The 21,646-nt window shown below is 28.9% G+C and overlaps 3 protein-coding genes across 5 annotated transcripts in view; 2 read left to right on the top strand and 1 right to left on the bottom strand.

Annotated features, from left to right (window-relative positions):
- The first annotated feature begins 312 nt into the window (after positions 1-312).
- On the top strand, positions 313-3,219 carry LOC105259280 (D-aspartate oxidase). The gene is made up of 6 exons (XM_011271136.3): positions 313-1,241; positions 1,790-1,913; positions 2,084-2,229; positions 2,306-2,462; positions 2,541-2,831; positions 2,898-3,219. Exons 1-6 carry the CDS (start codon positions 1,051-1,053, stop codon positions 3,009-3,011), a joined length of 1,023 nt encoding a protein of 340 aa, XP_011269438.1. The 5' UTR covers positions 313-1,050; the 3' UTR covers positions 3,012-3,219.
- Positions 3,220-3,304: 85 nt separating this feature from the next.
- Positions 3,305-6,239, bottom strand: LOC105259279 (histone acetyltransferase KAT8). Its single transcript, XM_011271135.3, has 7 exons — positions 5,865-6,239; positions 4,995-5,248; positions 4,794-4,884; positions 4,586-4,713; positions 4,270-4,500; positions 3,850-4,094; positions 3,305-3,763 (listed from the first exon to the last, which is right to left on the bottom strand). The coding sequence occupies exons 1-7, from the start codon at positions 6,052-6,054 to the stop codon at positions 3,544-3,546; spliced, it is 1,359 nt and encodes a 452-aa protein (XP_011269437.1). The 5' UTR covers positions 6,055-6,239; the 3' UTR covers positions 3,305-3,543.
- Positions 6,240-7,118: 879 nt separating this feature from the next.
- Positions 7,119-21,646, top strand: part of LOC105259281 (formin-like protein CG32138) — a 46,952-nt gene continuing 32,424 nt past the window's right edge. For all 3 annotated transcript variants that reach the window (XM_011271137.3, XM_011271138.3, XM_011271139.3), the window contains exon 1: positions 7,119-7,830. In XM_011271137.3, coding sequence (XP_011269439.1) covers positions 7,612-7,830 — 219 coding nt within the window. In that variant the 5' untranslated portion in view covers positions 7,119-7,611. The remainder of the gene's footprint in view (positions 7,831-21,646) is intronic.

Genomic DNA, 21,646 nt, shown 5'->3' with positions numbered 1-21,646 from the left:
TATATATTCGTATATTTTTCGATATCGAGAAACAAATATAAAGTTATGATAGCAATGGATCTAGTGTAATTAATTGTTAAGATTTATTATTATAAATAAGTGCATATCTGAAAAAATGCAATGTATACATACATTGTATTATATATAATTATTTGTCACACAAATACACGTGACTCAAATGCAGATGATATGACTTAAAATTAAATCCCTGTGCAATTTTTCTTACTGTCACGAAACATATTTAATAATTTATCTTATCGTTAATATAATGACAAAGTACACACAAAAATATTTAAAAAAATTTGATTTTATAAAAACAATCATTGTATTATTATATGCCTTCTTCTATGCAATTAGAGGCATGTATTTAAAGGTTTTAAGATGTACAACATTGGAGATATATTGCAGATATATTTATAATTAAGTGCTCTAGAGAAATTCCAGCGAAAAATTGTAAAGTATTTTGCAGTATCTATAGAAGATTTAATATGAGATAACATTAAAAATTACATTAATATATATTGCAGATAAAATGATAACATTGCTCAATATTATCACACGCATATTTACGTCATTCAATATGATACTGTGCCTTTGCTCAGTAAACAAAAAAAATATATTACAGATAGTACATTATGAAAAAGTCTGATTAATAAATGCAACTGACTTTATAATACTATTTTCTATTTTTTTTTATAATTGGATATCAAAATGAATTCCAGCGTCTTTTGAAAAAAAACGTTAAATATGTAATATGTGAAATATTGCGCTTTGTAATAAAAAAAATAGATATTGTATGCGATATTAAAGTATACTTAGTAATGATAACAGCAGAAAATTGATATCATTGGACACAAATAGAACACATACAAGCATTGTAAACAACTTTACTGCTAGTACTAACAAGTATATCGTGTCTCATACGCGTACGAGAAATCGGTCAATAATTCTCGGCAGTCGAAGATAATTGTAAAATAGTGGTATAGTTTATTCTATATTCAAACTTTAATTTGTAGCTACTTTTATTAATTCACAGTCTGAAAAAGCGGAATGAAAGTAGCTATCGTTGGTGGTGGAGTCGTCGGATTAACGACGGCCATAATTGCGCAAAATGGATCTTTTCGTAATGCTAATATAACAATATTGGCTTCGGATTATGATAATATTGTCAGTCATGTAGCTGCGGGAATTTTTAGAGTTGGTGCCTCATTCAGTAGCTCTAATGAGGAAAAAGTAACGAAGTAAGTAATAAATGTTTTCCGCTATTTCACTAACATATATATATCTTATATTTTGTTAAAAAATTTAGCATAAGATACATATGTATATATATGAATGTATATGTTCTATCATGTGAAAACAAATTTTAAAATTATATAATTTTTCTCATCAGAGAGATTTGTGTTTTATTCTGAAACTGTTACAAAAAATTAACATATAAATAATAATATGAATATAGTCTGAAAAAACCGAAAAAAGAGTTAGAGACTTAGAGATATAAAAATGAGAAAATAAAAAAAATGAAAAATATTTAAAAAAGTTCTTTTTTGAAAAATTGTATTAAAAAAATCAAAATGTGATCTTGATACTTTACGCGTGTTAAAACTTATTCAAATGTCAAAAGGTTGAAATATATTGTTGATTTTCCAATTTATAAAGCTATTTTTCTCGAAGTCTCATATAACGCATATTTGTTCTACATTTCGACTTTGTGCGAAGAGATATCTACTATCGCTCGTATCACAATTTTTTTATCGCATCTTATATTTATAATCAATTATTTTTCGAGAAAATGGGTTGAAAATTCTTACGAATTTTATGACAACATTCGGAAATCCGATTGTGCTTCTTATGCTGGAGTGACTGATATTTCTGGATATATATTCGCTAATTCATCTCCACATACTGTTCAGGTAAAGATTGATTAAAAAACTACTCTCTTATCAAAAGTTAGAGATTTATAAAAGTAAGTTAGACTTCGTATTCTTCGATATAGACTTATAACACACATAAGCATATATATATTTACACGTATATATGTGTCGCTTCAATTTGTGCTGATTAGTTTAACTGCTTCAATTAGAATCATTGGCTTGAAAGTATAGTTCCGGTATACAGAAGAGCGACAGAGGAGGAATTTCAATTAGTTAATGGCAATTGGAAATATGGATCATTTTTCTCGACTCTTCTTACACAAAGCACTTTGTATCTTCCATGGATTAAGCAAAAGTAAATGATATAATTATGGACAAGTAATTATGGACAATCGAGAAATTATGGTTTGGAATTATTTATCTTTCCACAGATTGCTAGCAAACGGAGTTACTTTTAAACAAAAGGAACTAAATTCCCTCAAGGAATTAACTGGCGAATTTGACATCGTAATAAATTGCACTGGACTTGGAGCGCGTAAATTATGCGACGATAGACGTCTTGTTTCTATTCGTGGTCAAGTGCTCAAAGTATGCTACCTTATGCTTTCAATATCATCTTTGCTTATTAATGCTATATTGATATTTTTTTACTTTTTATCTATGCAGGTAAAGGCTCCGTGGATTAAAACTTTCTTTTACGGCGAGCTCGACACCTATATTATTCCAGGTTTCCATGGCATGGTTACTTTAGGTGGATCGAGAGGCTTCGATTCCGAAAATATGAAACTATGTCCATATGAATCTGCAGCGATTCGTGAAAGATGCGAAACATTGGTTCCATCTGTAAAAGATGCAGAACTTTTGCGACAAGAAGTTGGTCTGCGACCACATAGGGAAGGCGGTGCTAGAATTGGAGAGGGAAATATCGTTCACAGTGATTGCTCTAATAAAACTATAGTCAGTACTTTGACAATAAAAAGAGTTACGTATTCACAAATAGACTCCATCATATTGTTTTTGCAGATCGTACACAATTATGGACATGGTGGTTATGGAGTTTGTATGGCACCAGGAACTGCTATAGCAACCCTCGACACGGTCGTTGATCTTCATAAAGTTACCTACTCCAAAATATAATTGCTAAATAAAATACTTTTTCCTGTTTTATATATATGTTCAGAAAAATATGCTTCTCTATCTGCAAATGGATACATTCTTTATTAACGAATTTACATACGAAAGTTAGGTTTTGGTCTAATACTGTGAGAGGTATTGTTTACTGAAATGCACTTATAGTCAAAATTTCTGAAGAATTGTTATCAAATGTGAGATACATATTTTCATTGATTAAAAAACACAATTAACATTTTATTTTCACAGCAATCTAAATATTAACAATTTGCTAAAATTAAAGAGTTATGCTTTTTTTATTTGCACATATTTTATCAAGTATATGTTGCCTATTGACCAATTATTTCACAAGAGATGCTTATAAAATGAAAAGTTTGATATTAATTACGATTGCAAATGCTCTACAAAGAGGCTTATAAATTTATAAATATTATATTGTTTGAATTAATGTGCTCAATTATTTATCGAATGTTAAAATGATATCGTTAAGTCATAATTACATTATTGTAAAAAAAAATCACATTGACCCACTTAGGTGCTATTTCTTGCCGGGTTTCACGTTCTTCCGAGGTGGTGCTCCCCATCTCAATGCACTACTATCGACTGTAAGACGTGGCCTCTTGTATTGACTGCTCTTTATATGTTCTTCCACTAATTTTGGTGTGACACAAATAACATGTTGTCCTTTCCAATATTTAACCATATTCATACTTTGTAGTGTTGATATGATGTCAGTTTGCGAGATACTGGTCATTTGACTGTAAATAGATTTGTATTGTATATGCCTTTTTTTATTTTGCTGTGGAAATAATTAATTATTGATAACATATATTTGATGTTTTACCTAAGATCTTTAATACTAAGTGTTCCTCTAAAATCTCTAAGGATTTCCAACAGAATCCAACTCCAGTAACTGCGGTAAGATAATTTTCCTAAATCGCTTAAAGGTTTCTCTGGACTTCCAACTGTTTGTTCAATTCTACTTAATTCATAGCTAAAAGCTATCAATAATTTACCATAGCCTTGCCTTTGAAAGGGTGGCAGAGTTAAGATACATGCAACATTATTACCATCAGGTGATTCTTTTTCCTAAAAGCAGAAGATAATTAAGAAAATATTTAAAACAAATCTTAATAGCACAGATAATTAGTATTTTTGGAAAAGATGTAGAATAAAAGAATAACTTCTTGAAAACTTTAGTGAAGTCAAACAATCTCATTTTTGATTGATACTTAAGATATTTATTTAAATATTTATAGCATACCTTTGAAAAATACCCAACTAAATGTGCACCATGTTTATCCACCTCACATAAAATATAAAAAAGAAATGGCTCTACATCAAAATAAAGCGTTTTGTGATCCAAGAATAATTTAGCTAACAAACACAAATTCTGACAATATATTTTGTGTTCTCTGCCATCTACTTCCCAAATACTTAATGTTCCTTTTCGGTAGATTTCTTTTCCAACTGGCTGTCTATGAGTGCATTCACTCTAAAATAAACAATATATTATTATTATATACATATGTACTCTTAATGAAAGTTCAAGAAATATAAATAGTTCTTTTATACTTTACCATATGATATCTGTACGTTTTTTCGAGACGCATATACTTTAAGCAGTATTCGCAGATCCAAAGCTTTGGTTGCTTGCCATATTCTTCTGGATATGGACTGAAATACCAAGTATCAATCTCATATTTTCCTAGAAATAAACTTTTGAAAATCATGAGATCCTTTTTGCATTAATGGATGATTATGTATGAATGAGACAATAATACTTACCGATTTGTATTTTATCTATATATTTGACTTTTGTTATTGCTTCATGTTCTTTCTCTAGTGCAGCTGTGGTAGGGTCCATTTCTGCATAAGTCTAAAAATAATAAAAATATAATTTGTTAAATATAATATCCATATAAAAAAACTAGTAATAAAACTTCCGCTTATGATAATACTATTTTTAAATATAGATTTATTCTTCACCTTTTGTACATGATTAATCTCATCGTGGCGTCTTTTCTGATTTCTAGTAATTTTGCGATCAGAAGAGTCTGCTAATAAATCAGTTCCAGAATTCCTATCATGCCGCTCTATTTCATTCATGTCAAATCTGCTGGACATGATTCTGTCACGAGGTACCCATTCGTCCAATCTTCTATTGTGTCCTTCATAGTGAACATAATATTCATAATGATTTTCATTCTCATTGTAACGTGTTTGGATAATTTCAGCAGGATCTATACAATAATAAGAAAATAAATATATAATAATTAAACAGAGATAAACAATCTTCTATTTACTTTTTGTTTAAAAATAATATATAATTAATATACAATATATGTTTTAATTTTATATATGTACATATATTAGTTTTATAATTTAATTTTCTTCATTGTAATAATATTTTGTAATTATAAGAAATTAATCAGATAAAATATGCTTCAATCTTTCAAAAATCTTGGCAACTATTGATAAAAAATCAGGGATTGCAAGAGCAAGAAATATTTACAAAATAACAATGCAAATTATTAATTTACAAAATAACAATGCAAATTATTAATTGTCATTTTTTTGTATGTCAATAAAACTTGAAAAAACTTTGCAATTTAGTCATCTGTACTAACGTACACAAAAGTTCTATAATTATACATGCACATAAAACTATTTAAATGTTAAAACACATAATATAAATATCTTGACAGATATTAAATATTCAATATTGATATTATCCCGAAATTTAACAAAATATCTATCATTATCTCATCAAGTCCAAGTGTTTATATCATGCCTTTGCACTTGAATAATTTTACTTTTATTTAGTGTAATTCGCTATTAGTTATTGATCTCACGCACGCCAGGAATCGTCGGATCTGCGAACGAGATAGTGCTCGCCTATATCGAGCGGCAACTCCTCGAGACTGTCAGCGTCATCGCCGGAGCCCTTCCCGCCATTCGTCAACGTATTCTCGCGTTTTTCTTGCTTGACCATCGTCTCCCTCGTCGTGTTGCAACCGTCCTTAGTCCTCTGTTCGGATTCAGCCATAATTCCGGCTGTAATTCACGCGTCACGAGAATTACATGCGCCAGCGAAAACCGTCCAAAAATACCCAAACATTGCACAGGTTGATGCAACAAAGCAACTAAACGCACAACACCTTTATCCGTATACAATGCGGTCGACTACACTCAACTTCGGTTACCACAGCCGTACTGTGTATTGTGTACTACGAATGATTATGGATCGTACGCCATACATGATGCATCATGCATAGAAATGCGCAATAATTCTAGTATTTTTTCATTACGCATGCACAATACCTTGGCACAAAGATGCACGCATCTTATTGGTTATGGTCAATGTGGAGGATACTTTGAAGCGACCAATCAGAATAAAAGGAGTAAAGTTTCTTTAATCTGATTGGTCAATCAAACATTTCAAAGCGTCTTCAGCATCTCTTGGACCGCAGCCATTGATTTATATATTATATGGTAGACCCGCGCAATTTAAAATGAAATAAGAAATGTCAAATTTTAATTATACTTACTATTATTATTATTATTATTATCATTATTATTATTATTATAGAAAATATTAATTAATTTTAATAACAGCATAATAAATATTTAAAAAATTCACAAAAGATTGTACCTTCAAGTCCGATTTATATTTCATATTACAAATCGCTTGCACGTTAATAAATTATTAAAAGTATGCAGAAAATTTTCTTTTTTTGTTCCGATTAATTTATCAAAAGCTACTGCATTTTAACTGAAACTGTTAAGGAATAGTTTTTTCGAACACAATTTTGCATAGCTGTATTTCTAGTAATTTATTATATCGCGTGTAAAATAAAAGCTGGATAAATATTTCTAACAATTCGTTCTGTTTCCCTCTCTCTCTCTCTCATTTTATTAATTCTCCGAAAATATTTATTTTATACGAAAGAACTCTACTTTCACAAGACAAACATATATGTATAGAGTTGAGAACGCGAGATTTGACATTTGAATCTCGCGCCGAGCGAGATAGCGCCACGATCGACAAGCGCGCATGCGCGGCAGAAGTGTCTAGTGGGAGGAGGAAGGCAGTGACGGGAGGAGAGGCGGCGAGCATCGGCGCAGATGCTGCAAACGCTTTGTCCGGTGAGTGTGAACGGTGTACGTCGGTGCTGGGAGGCCGCGCGCGCGTCCGTGAGAGTTCGTGGAAGTCTCCGTATTCGCGATGGACGGCCGTTCGGCGATACCTGTTGCACGACCCGGTCCGAGACCCCGGCTCGTCTCCCTGGACGTCCATCCTCTCTAAAGATACTCACCGGCGCCGGGAGTGATAGCGAAGGATGATGCACCGCCGCGTTCGCGCCCGTTGTTGACGTTTGCGCAGTGTGTACGCGTGTGTACAGCGCGATAAGTGGTGTGTGTACATGTGTGCGTGCTAACAGTCGCGTCAATCGTCGACGCGCGGTCTTTTACGTCACGTCACGTCGCGTCGCGCCGCGTTGCAGCAGCAGCAGCGGTTGCATCGGGCCGAGAATCCGAGGAATCGCATACCGGCGCGAAAGCAGCTCGCGCGCGCGCGCGCGCGTGCAAAACCGACGGAGGTATGGGAATCGTGCAGAGCCGCGGCAGCGAGGACGATGGCGGTGTTCGCGAGGTATTCGTCGGTGGTGTCAAGGCCGGCGTGCCTCATCACTCGTGTCAACCCACCCTGGGCATGGGCAGCCTGGGCGGACCTCACACACGCAGCGGCAGCGTACGCAGCGCACCGAGACAGCCGATGCCGGACGCGATCGAGCTCGAGAGGCGGTTCACCAAAGTGCTGGTAAGTGGACAAAAACTACTTCTACCTATCTTTTTTCTGTTTCTTTCGTGCGTTTTAATAAACGATAAATTCGTATGTAATAAGTTATAAATTGAGTAAGACCTGGTGAGATCTGCTCTGCTCGGGAAATGTAGTCTCGTCATATCCGTATAGGAATTTGAAATTTTAAAATTATACACCATTGATAAAAATTATGCATAAAAAATTTTGATTGTTTTTAAATTATACATTATTTTTAATTATATACTAACGAGATTCATTCCGAATTAATATCGCCCGATGCAAGATATCTCTCCAAGTTGCTATTTTGAATGAATATTCACGCGCGCAACACTTGTTTCAATCAGATGAGGCTCATTAAAAAATTAGAAGATAACAATGATATAAAATATAAAATATAAAATAAATATAAAATATAAAATAAAATAATTATGCAAAATATGAACGATAAATAGAAATAAGTGTACATACGATAAATAAATAATAAATAAAAAATAAATAAAAATTATTTTGCATTCGCACGTAAATATCTAATAAATAATTGTGTTCAATTTTCGTATTTTATTTGCTTTTGTGTCTTTGACGATTCCAATGATCTCAGAAATATGATATAATACAACATGAATATTTGAATATTATTAATATAAAAGTTTTAAAGATCTGTTCGTTTAATATATAAACAAAAACAAAATGTATCGATATATTTATACAATAATTTTTCATTGATATATTTTTGAATTTAATTAAACTATATATTTGATAAATTTACTCTACAAATTCAGAAGATCGTTCTAAACTCATAAAAGGCCTTTTTAAAATTTTGTAAAATATTCTTTTTAAAAAGAAATCTGTTTCTATAATATTTGATAAAATTTTTAAATTTTAAATTTGCAAACATGTCCTGAGACTTGTCGAAATTTATATTACATTATTTCGTCCTACATTAGGTTTGTTCACGAATAAAAATAGCCAAGCTATCCACGTGACTGTTAATTGTCTCCGAATATTCCCGATGACCAATTAAGGCACGCAATCGACGCGTGTCTCGTGAATGAACGCACGACATAATGAACACACACCCTTCACAATATCATATTTCTTTGATCAGGACGTTCGAAAAGAATTTGAATCTAATTACACGAATCCACAATTTTATACAGGACGTTAATTACAAATAAATTCAATGAATTTAAAATTTAAAACTCTCTAAGTAAAGTTTTTTTTTAAATTGTCAATTAGCAATACCTTCCTGAAGATGATTATTTTATAGACATTTGTTGAGATTAAAAATCCTAGTTGTATCATATTCCACTTTTATAATCTATTTCATCGCACGAATAAGAAAGAAAATAAAACTATAAAAAAACATTTGGTTAGTGGCTTATCTGAGAACATTAAATCAAAATATATGCTTTATATGCTTCGATAAATTTATACTTTTATTTTTATTCTTTGAGATCATTAATAATAGCACTAATTACTTAAAAGTCTATATTTTATATAGGTAATTACTAGCCTGATACATTATATAAACAGCATTTTTTAAATAAAATTGTTAATTTTAGAAACACTATAATATTTTATAGATCGAATGATATTTATATTAGCAGATTTTATCGTACATCGTTGCAATCGTAAAAAATATGTTAAAAATTTTCTTTTTTATTTCATTTAGATTTGATAACTTTGGGAAATGAGATTTTAATTTAATTTCTTTCGCTTGTGCTACAATATTTTAATAAATTGAGTCGAAATAAAATTGTTTCATGTTACAAATATTCATTATCAACACTGATAATGATATGAAAATTAGATTTGATAAACAGTCAACTAAAATGCAGTCAATTAAAACAGTCAATTAAAATAATCAGCATATGTTTAAATTTCTGATAAATATTGATTGTTCACAACATGACACAAGCTCCATTGCATGTAAACTTCAATTTGGTTACACAATGATAAGTGAGAGATATGCAACGGATAGCATTTTTATTCAACTGCATATAAGTATGACATGAAAGCACAAAATCGTATTTATCCGCCTCGAGGTGTAATGTAATAAGCGGATTGGTATCAACATATGTGATGTGTAACTTATAGAATGACTGAATACCTGAACTTGGATAAACTCTGCTTGAGGATCACAATGTCTGCCTGCAACTATATCTTGTGTTTGCAAAGGCCCTTTATTTAATCTATATTATTGAATCAATATAGCATATCGATAATATTGATAAAATTAGATAGTGAATGTGTAACAAGAAGAAATAGAGAAAGAATTAAAAAGATTGATATAAAATTTAGTCATGATTCATGTATATATATTTTTTTAATTAATGTTTCTTATTCTTGATAATCGATAGTATGAAAACATGAAATATAGTTTGAAAAATGTAGAATTATATAAAATGTACAAAAAGAGAATATGAAGGTCAGTGGAGACACACAGACTACGAACAAATACAAATCATTAGTGTTGTCACAAACCCTGATTTTATACAATTAAATGTTTTTATTTGTGTCATGACACGCCCATTTACGGTCTCGTAATTCCACTGCCTCATTTTTACGCGTTATGATATAAATGCTATTTTTACAAAGTTGGTATTATGATTCACAGTGAAATAGATGATTAATTAGAGAAACTGACTACAATTTAAATTAAAAAAGTTATTATAGTTCCCTTTTTTTCTTTATGATTTTTATTCGAATTTAATCGTTTTATTTTTATTTTATTTAATCGTGTCACTTTTCATTATATTATGAATACATCACGATGGCGAATGAATACTACTGATAAATTTTATCAAATTCATATGAATTGACAAAATTTAATTAACATAACTTATGAAACTTGGGATATGAAACAGATGTACTCACTTTGAAGTATAGTAGATAATGATATTTGTACTTGTATTACTTTTAGATATATATTTATGTTTGAGATATATATCAAAAATATTCTTTATTAAGTGGTATATTTCCCTCACAATTGTTGTATTTATTTAAAAAGGTAATAATTTTTTATTTAAAAATATAAGCCATAAATATATAAATAATAAAATGTACATGTTTGTAATAAATGCTAGATTCGAATGAAAAATTAAAGAATTTATAATTTCAATTTTTGAAAAGATTTGAAAAGAATTATTGATAAATGAAAATATATAAAAATATAATTAATAAAATCTGTTTGAAAACATATTCTTTAATTTTGATAATTACACCTTATAGAGATTTTGTACGTTTATGATTATCATTGATTATGTAATGCCTGTCCATCATTGATAATGTAAGAAACTAATTATGAATAAGCCACAATTGTAGTTCATGTTTGATTAGTTCTGACAGTTTCGTCAGAATGAATTTTCAAATGAAAACACAAATGAATTATTATAACCTACATTTCGGAAATTACTAAACGCGTTAAATTATTTCATGATAAGATCCAAGATCGAGCGATGCTCGTCCGACACGCCTTGAGCGAAAGGTCGATAGGTATCTTGAATTGTCTTATCGCAGTGTAATCGAAATTCTGCATAGCGGTGATTGCATAGCTCGATTGCGCTTTTGCCCTTTAATTATATATAGTATTTGATAATAGAGGCGTATTTCTTGTCGAAAATATATATAATAATTTTACACATACATACAGACATCATTATTTTATGCCCATAAATCATTAAAGTTTGCTGTCAGAAATTGAATAGTGATGTCAGAGTAATAAATTTATTAATGAATTTTCTTGAATATCTCCCTTCCTTCTCGTAGAAGGAAATATTGAAAGATTGAAAGGACTTGTGTGCTCAAAAAATAGTAGAGAGAAAGGAGGAAGAGAGAGACAGATGACGAAGGTGGAAGAGGACATGATACGCCTACGACTCTCACCAAATAAGATTCGATTGTGCATTGTGATATTGCCAACGTCGCGGCAACGATGAACATATCGTAAACAAGTCTTCCCTTCAGCCTGTATTAACTCGATTTTATTCGATTTTCTCTGCCTCTTTCAACTGACTGTCCTTTCCATCTGCCCATCCTTGGCTCTTGACCTCCGTGACTCTCCGTCTTTGTAACCATCGATATAATTCTCGGTATTTCGATACATTGAATCCTTTGTATAGCTAGATATTATCAACTACTGTATTTACAATTCATATCTTTGCATATAGAGATATCTATTTTGCGAAACGATCAGAAATATAGCAATGTATGTCAGTGGAGAATTTTTGGTAAAGATATATAAGCAAAATTGATTAAAGATATATAAGCAAAACTAAAAAATATGGGAAAAAAGTTGAATAATTAATTCAATCGGGCTGGATTTCGAATATGTTCATTAAAAACAAATATCGTTATAGTAATTTTTATAGTAATTTTATAGTAATTTTTATACAATTATATCAAATACTGAGATGTTAATTTAATTCTTATACATATTATGTATATATATATTAGATGTTAATTTAAGATATATAGATGTTAATTTAATTCTTTATACATTTTATGTATATATATTAATATTCACTAGTATCTGTCAAACAAATTTAATGAAAAAAACCATAAAATTTGTGCGAATTTCCGCGGATTCCCATAATAATAGAGGATCGATCAAGTTGTTATGGAAAATGGTTGTACCTCTATGTCGCTTCAGATCGAAATTATACTTGTATCGAGAAAACATCGGCACGCGATCATCGTGGATGATTTTGTTCAACCGACTCAACCGGCCGGAAAAACGCCGTTGACCGCATTATAGAACGTGACGAGCGGCGTTAAGAATGCTAATTAAGCGTGCTTCTTGCAGCATTAGACATCTTCCTCTCCCTATTTTCTCTCTCACTGTCACGAAGCGGTCAATCGCTTGTCGATCGGTGTCGTTAACGTTGACATAGGTCATTATTTTCGCGACATCTCGTATCTTTTTCATCGAAAAGCTTGTTTTCGCCGTCAATAGGTCGTAAACCTGTTTGATGATAGTTACTGAACGATACTATATTTTCAAAATCGACATTTTCATAACTCAGATCAATCTTGATTAAAATAAAAATCTAAATTTAATAATGTTACAAAAAATTTACACTAGAAATTATTTTTATAATTTTAAGTAAAAGAAATAATTTTTTTATATTTAAAATTATTATATACTTTTAAGTTTTTTTCAATCTTTTGATAGGGTTTGTATATGACACAATTAAAGTTTGTTATAAAGAAAACCTGTAACAAGGTGTTTCAATTAGATATAGCAGTATATTATTTTTGTTTTTGCACACTTATGTTTGTATACAATTTGTATACAATGTGTCGAAAGTATTCTTTATTGTAATTAGATATTTTATTATGTTTTATTTTACAAGTAATATCTAAAGAACCTTTAATATTGTCAACACTGATATCGAATAGAAAAATATTGTGCAATTATACTTTGATATCCGATTTGCACACACGATAAACACTGTGGCTCATTGAGAAAAAGCCTTTCTTCGAGGATAAAGTTAGGATAATCAATTACTTGTTATCTAAAAATCTCTTCAACATTTTAATAAATTAGAGTGAAACGAGAAACTCCTGAGGAACGAGATTGAAAGATACAGATGTCGAGTTTAATCTTGAAACATATAAAAAGAAAGTGATATTATTCTGTGAAGAAAGAAAGTTAAATTTACATATAATAGATATAATTAATAAAAAAATAAATAATATATAAATACATAAATTATTAAAACTAAATCATTATATAGATACTTGTCTCCATTTTAAAATAATAATGATAATTAACTAATTATTTCGTTCACTTTAGAAACAAAAGAATTTGTCGTAGAATTTCTCTGTACTTTTTTCTATTAAATCTACTTTTATCTATTTTTTTCTATTAAATAATAAATATAAATATGTGTATGTGGGACATTCGAAAACGGTATTTACAATATATGATTACGCGACCAAAGCAAACAAATAATTAATCTCGTAGAAATCTCGACAACATGAGGTTTGACTCGATCAAAATTTTAACGAGCATTCGCGACAGCTCGATTTGGAAATTCAGATTTTGAGATTCGGCTCGGATTTTCCTTTAGGTGTTTTCGATATCGAGTTGAGAAACGCTGCGTCAACAAAGCACGCCGCTCACGTTCTGAAGTACTGAATAGTACGCGTTCGCGGGGGTGGGGCTGTCAACTATCGCGAGCTATATTTACGATTGTCGGTCCGCTGATAACGACCGAACGACTCGGCCAAGCCGGTGACCGACTCCGAGAATCCCTCGTCGAATAACGAAAGGAGAATGCGTGGCATCGCGTGGCGAAAGTTTTGAAGGACCATTAAAAAAAATTGTCGGTGGCATGCGAACGTTAACGACCAATCCTCATCGACGAGAGAGCGGGAGATTATGCGCGTCATCGTCATCTCGTCGACGGCTGGAAATATTATCGTGGGATTTCGTTTCATTATAGATGCATGTCGATGAGTCACTATCGCCGTCGCGCCGATTAGTCGTAGAAAACCGTCTTGTGCTTGAATCACGCGACTTGACTTCAGGGCGCGTCAAAGTTTTTCCTGGCCTCGACGTTATATCCTCATCTTCTCTGGCCTGTTTATGATTTCCATGTGAGCGGAAATCTAATACACTTATAAGGCTCGAGAAATGAATCATTTTCTTGTTATTCGCGCTATTACATTTCATCGTGTGGAAGTAAATGATTTTTTTTTCAATATACATAATTTGTATTTCGTTAATTTTGTTCTATTAATTATCACTTTGATAGATTCTATCTTGAATGAATGAATTTGCGATAAATTTTGCCTTAAAACAAATTCATTAATATCATTATTAAAATAAATATTAATTTTTCATTGATAAAATTGGCTAAAATTTCATTTTATTTTAGGCAAAATAAATAAGTATAAGATTTTATTTTAGTCAAAATAAATACATATTGTTTAAAGTTAATACGTACATGAATTGTAAAATATGAATTAAAGTGTTGCAGAATAATACAATAGCAAATAAAATAAATTCATTAAATTATAGCGTAAATATACTAATATAAATATAATAAATATATAATAAATTTCGTGATATAAAAAATGAAATTAATTGCGAGCACATGTAGAATTAAAATATAAGATTGAACATTTACGAAAGTATAATGTATAATGAGTGTAATAATGTAATAGCATTTCTATAAACATAATTTTGAAAATCTGATGTACTTTTTATCACATTTTTTCTGCAACATTTATTCGTATAAAAAAATAGTCAAGATGAGAGCAATAACCGGTCAGCATATTTCTAAGGTGGCTAACCACAAGTACAGGAAATGCATTATACGCAACACACAGTTATCTCAATATGCCAATTTCCAGACAAAGAGAAACATACTAGGTTTTTACACATTATTTTGGTAATTTCGCTATAAGAAATGTAAGAAGTTTGCTGATTGCAAATAAAAAAATATATTTTGTGAATTTACTATTCTATAAATATATAAAAATGTAGAGTAGTTATTAAATATTTATCTTTTTTTTCAGAGAAAAATAACAAAGATTGAATAAAATAAAAATTGTATTTACTAAAAGTAAAGTTCTCTGATTTCAACTGATTAAAATAATATATAAAATAATATAAAATAATATTATATAGACAATTGTCTCTAGAATATTCTCTATTTCAACTGATTAAAATAATATATAAAATAATATAAAATAATATTATATGCCAATGAAAATATATGAAGAAAGAAAAAGAAATGACGTGTTTTCGATAAAATATCGTTATAAAATATAAAAATCCATTTTTAATATTCATATTATATATATATTAAAATATTATTTTTCATGGTTTCTTATATTTATTATTCTTGATTATATTTTGATCCTTGATTGCAACACAAAGATATTATTGTCTCGATGAAATTAATACGGCTCATGTTTCCAATGTTGCATGTGTCAGTGCACAATAACACGAATTACAATAATGTCAAATTGTCAAATATGGTGTTTAATAATTAATGACATAACAGGAAAAAGTTTCGAAATTTTGAGTCATACAATAAACAATTTTGCACAAATATATATACATATATGTCTTTTCGAAATCATTTTTATGTTTAAATTATATTTTATTTATATTTTTGTATTTAATAGGCGTGTAATACTTTGTTATAATTACTTCTTACTTTAAAGTTCAAAGCTAAAATGTATTGCTAAAGTTCCTCACAAAACTTTATGTAATCTATAATTTACATTGACAAACAATAAATAATACATGTTTTAATTATTTACGAAAAAAGCATGATGATATATTTATACTAAAATTTGTACTAAGATTTCGAAGTATAAAACTAAAAATATATTTTTGATTTTCAATTCCGTTTTTTTATTATATATTCCTTTTTGTATTATATTTTATTTAATTTAATAAGTAATTATTTGATTTAAATGAACTTATAAAGATAGCTTTTTTATTTTAAAAAATATGGAAACTGAGTTTTTTAATCATATATTTTATTTTCTGAAAAATTTTCTGGACGTAAAAACGATATTTTATATACGCAACGATCTAATAATTATTTTTATCAACATATATGAAAAAATTTATAAATTAATTTAAAGACAAATTTTTAATATTGGTATTTCAATTGGATTAATTCTATAATGAGGAAAACATATGATGAACTGGTATTACGATGTATTCCGCGCCTTTATTTGACGTTTATGCACATGAACTCACAAGAGTTGAGTTAGCGATTTATTAATGATTACCGATCATGTCTTTGCCTCGTTACCCTGTTTGTTCGGATAATTATCTGTTGTTTGCTAATTACGTGTGTGATGAGCTATAAATGTCTACCATTAGTGACTTAAAATAAAAATTATGACCTATATATCCTAGTTTGTCCAACATTAGCAATAATCTGTGTAGATGTCAGTTAAAAAAAAATTAATTAGATGTAGAAAAAAATTTTCTTATTATTTTATTTATAACTTTTACAACTTAATAACTTTAGCTTTAATCTATTTTAAGAATAATATCTTATTCTTTGCAATTTTAATAATTTCACTTTTATAAACGTGGAAAAAAATTACCATTTTTCGAATATTTTGAATTGCTATAACGTTTTATACATAATCTTCATTTCTCTTGTATTATATATTCTTTCAACTTATGAATATTAAAAATATTCTGAATTATATATTAGCAAAATACATAGATAAGCATATTTATCAAAATATATGATTATATTATTATTGATTGATAACAATTACATACATTTATGATTGTTATATTACTCCAAATGTTTATTCTTCAAGAAATTATCCTATTTCTATAAATGTATCTTATAAGAGTGCATTGCTAGATAACTGGAAAGAGCTTCACTGACTTCCTGGCAGCTGTTTCAATTTTTATAATGATGAAAAATGAAATAGATATATGCGAAATAAGTGAAATATAATCAGAGAAAAACCTTATTATAAAAAAGAATAATTTTTATGCCACCAATGAATTCATTCAAATAAATTTTTTTCTATTATAATTTTTAATTGTCACATACTTATATCATGATTCAACAACCTCATTATTCCATTTGCGATTTCGTCTCTTTTACTAATTCGGATCTACGCTGCTTGTGTAGAAATGCTTCGGTTCTAGAAAGTCATAAAGTCAATGCACGCTATCCCAACCTGCACCCAATTTTGTAGCATTCTTAAGGAAGAGCTGTCCGAGCATAAGCTTACCGGTTTATAGAAGAGATACATGTATCCGCCGGCTCGATAGCAGTGAAGGTAGATGATCCTCTTCTCGGAGAGACAACTTATACGAAAAGCGTGCGCACACATATATTTACACACACCACGCTAACACACATATAATCTCTCCACCCTTTGACCGACGACGCCCACTTCTCTTGTGAATCGTGACAATGGGTCCTGGAACTATGCCAACTGGAATGGCTAACTGCCTGAACACGAATAAGGCAAGAAGAAAATTTCTCGAGAGTTGGAAGATACAAAATATAGAGATATCTTAATTCTAGACTTAATTTCTAACTATTAGAATGATATAGGTGTGAAACACTGAACTTATTGTAACTTTGATACAAATAAAAAATAGTATCATATATATTTTTTTAATCAATATTTTATAAAAATTATGAATATATAAGAAAAAATTTTATCTTTATTAATAAATTAAAAAGCGATAAAAGAAATTAATAGAAATTTCAATTATGATCTTAAAAACATAATACGTACAATATACCTATAATATCGTTCTAATATTAATAATAAATTAATGATGATATTATATAAAAAATCAAGCACATCTATAAATATTTGTTAAATATGATTAAAGTTCAACTGATGAACTATTTTTAAAAGTAGACTCAGAAATCGAATTTAAATTGCAAAATTTTTAATTAAATTTAAATTTATTTTAAAATTAATGTTAAAACATGATTATGAGAAATACGAGTTTTAATTTTAAAAGATTTTTAAAAAATTTGAGATTTTCTTTTCTTTCCTTTTTTTTGTATTAAAATTTTGTATTAAAAAAATTGATATATATCTTTTTTATCTTAATTGCTATTAAAATATAGGAAAATATGTATAAGATATTCGATATTCTTCGTGCTGTATATTTGTTTTTCTTTTTTCGACACAGCGTTGCGCCAACTTTTGAATCTTTACGACAACTCGAGAGCCGTTTTGCATTATTGATGCGTCTTTAATAAAATCGCTATTTGCATGCTACATCGTCGGAATGGTGATGAACGGCAGCTTTGAGACAATCACGATACTAGCTAGTAATAAATTATAAGCTATCGCTGAAGAAACATAGATTATTCAGTAGTTAGTTCAATAGATTATACGTTAATATAAAAATTAAAAAATTAAGACATGAAAAGATGCTCGCTCGATTAGAATTTATATGTTCATATATGTATGATTTATAAACTTAATTATTTTTTTACGTATTACTTATTGCGCAAAATTATTTATTTTTCTGATAAAAATTATTTTTTCACATAGATGTACCAGTTTTCTCATTACACAAGATGTCTTTCTTTCTTTATAGAAAAATAATGCAATATATAAAACATTAAATTTATGAAATAAAATATAATTAAGAAATAATTACAAAACATTTTTTATAGAAATATATTTATTTCCCGAAAGTGAAAAACAACTTATCAGATATTTATTTAATTGTTTAAATAATTACTTAAATTCTTGAGAGTATTATTTTGTATTAAAAAAAAAGTTAAGTATATTATTATAGGATTAGAGACTTCGATAGAAATGAAAACAAATATTCGATAGAGATAAAAAAGACCTTAGTATATCCGCTTCTGCATCCAATCACGTCCGTTGCATCTTTGTTTTATCTTTGTTTTGAGACGAAAATATCTTTCGTTCCCGGTGAAACCGGCCGGAGGACAATCTTTTTTCGTAAATGGTTGATGAGAGACACTATTGGGAAAAAAGCACGTATTTAAAAAAATCTAATAAATATAGATATGTTTGAAGATAAGAATAATAATTTTAACGTAATAATATTTATAAAGAAAAATGTTTGTAAATAATTATTATCAAAAATTTCTCTTCCAGTGGAAATGTAGTCATTTCAAAATATTGACGTCCGATAAGTCTTTCGTCACTCGATTTATAATTGTTATTTATGAAAAAAGAAATAATAATCGCGCAGAGGTTTTGCAATGCATATTGTAATTGAAAAGCTTCGATAAGTTAATATTCGTTCGCATGGAAAAAAAAGTTTAACTTTAATCACTTGTAATTCTGTCTCGAGACAGAAATATAATAAGATATTATCTATCACGCAGTATTTTCGCATTAATGATAATAAGAGAAAAATGTTAACATACAATAAAGAAAATTTTTAAGATATACATATATAAAATGACATGTATAAAATAAAAAGCAAATCTCTCTGTATCACTTTGATGTGTGTGACCGAGTTTGAAATACCTTTTCAAGTTTTAAAATTTGCGTTTGTATTTGGTATACATTCTTTATCATGCTCTTGCCATTATGTGCTTCGCTTCATCTGATATACATATCCACTTATGCATTGTGATTACGCACGGCATCGATATGATCTCGCACGCCAATGCATGTTTTCAATCATGACGAAAGAGCAACGAATGAGGTTCTTTGATATATATATATATATATATATATATATATATATATATATATATCTAACTCAAATAAAATTTTCATTTTGAAATCATGTTGTATTTCTTCACAAAAAAAAAAAAAAATATATATGTTATTATTTTTTAGATAGCCTTAAGAGACTATCTCTGTTATTTGATATAATATTAAGATATTTATATTAAGATATTTTGATAAATATAAATTATTTTAATATTTAAATCATTTCATAATATTTGATAATACTAAATATCAAACATATTTTCATAGTTTTAAAGATACAAAATGAGAATTATTAACATTGAAAACTATACAGAGACGACGCGCATATTAATATTGACATTAAAATATTTGATTGAATAATAAAAATAAACATAAAATGCATTTAAATTTGAAAATATATATATAAATTATAAATAATTATGTAAATTTAAATCTGCAAAATAATATTCAAAAAATATTATTTATGATATATCTTATCAATGAATTATTTATGATATATCTTATTATCAAATTATATAAGAGAAAGATGAAAAAATCAAAATAGAAAAGGAACGAACGATAGCGCAAAAATTAGACAATATTTTGGCATCGATAAGAGAAAGAGAAAAAAAATGAAAAGTAAATTAATATATTGGCAGACTTGGTTTTTCTGCAGTCAAACAATGACGCCCAAAGACGGTCGTTCAAAAATATCCACGGGAAGAGATAAAACCAGCGTAATCTATATATAGAGCGACTTTAGTCAGTGCTTCTCATGTCAGAGATTTCATAAGGAAATTAAAATCATATACAATTAATATTGACAATTGTTTTTGATTATAGTATAGAAACCTTCTAAATAATTTCCTAATTAATCTTCCTTTGCGGGAATGGGTAAAAAAATCTCAATGTTAAGATTCGCATTGTCAACTTCGCGATTAAGTGTTCATTAACCATAATTACTATCTATAATATAGTTAGCACTGAAAGAACCATTGTTAGATTGCACTATATACAGTTATAATGAAAGATAAATTAAGAGATTTTACTGGCGCAGCTGCTGAATATTGTTTTAACGATAAAACACTGAATCTATATAAACAAATATGAAACGAATATGAACAAATATTTACACGAGCTTTATCTTCGAAAAGTTATCATCTTTATGGATATTTTAATAATTGTCAATTTTTTAATAAATATATAAATCCATCCATTTATTATTAAAATGATTTAAGCGTTATTGCAGAATAGCGTGAATTTTTAATAAATCACAATAAAAAATTTATAGAAAATTATCGAATCCACTTGATTAAATTAAATTAATTTATTAACGGCTCGTGACATATGCACATATCTGTTTTCAAAATTGACATTTGGATAAATTGTCAACATGAGACTTTTACAAACGATTAATTGTAATTTTTTTGGCTCTCTAGTTTTAATAAACTAAGTTTACAATACAGAAAATGATAGCATTTTAAAAAATGCAACCTTTCGAAAGAATGATTGTCATTCGGTTTTAAAATTAAACAATGTTTGATATGGAATAGTCCGATTCAAAATAATTATTTATAATTGTTCGTAGTGATTTTCTTTTCTTTGTATAATTGAATTGTTGAAAAGTAATAAGATATTTGTGATTGATACAAGACGC

Source organism: Camponotus floridanus, unplaced genomic scaffold (genome assembly GCF_003227725.1).
Source record: "Camponotus floridanus strain SB8 unplaced genomic scaffold, Cflo_v7.5 scaffold9, whole genome shotgun sequence".
Taxonomy (NCBI): Eukaryota; Metazoa; Arthropoda; class Insecta; order Hymenoptera; family Formicidae; genus Camponotus; species Camponotus floridanus.
This window is presented reverse-complemented; position numbering and strand designations above follow the sequence as displayed.

Coding starts and splice junctions, on each gene's coding strand:
- LOC105259280 (XM_011271136.3), top strand. CDS start 1,051: ATGAAAGTAGCTATCGTTGGTGGTGGAGTCGTCGGATTAACGACGGCC. Junction 2,230..2,305: donor CTTCCATGGATTAAGCAAAA/GTAAATGATATA, acceptor ATCTTTCCACAG/ATTGCTAGCAAACGGAGTTA. Junction 2,832..2,897: donor ATTGCTCTAATAAAACTATA/GTCAGTACTTTG, acceptor TTGTTTTTGCAG/ATCGTACACAATTATGGACA.
- LOC105259279 (XM_011271135.3), bottom strand. CDS start 6,054: ATGGCTGAATCCGAACAGAGGACTAAGGACGGTTGCAACACGACGAGG. Junction 5,249..5,864: donor CAGATCCGACGATTCCTGGC/GTGCGTGAGATC, acceptor ATTATTGTATAG/ATCCTGCTGAAATTATCCAA. Junction 4,714..4,793: donor TATAGATAAAATACAAATCG/GTAAGTATTATT, acceptor GTTTATTTCTAG/GAAAATATGAGATTGATACT.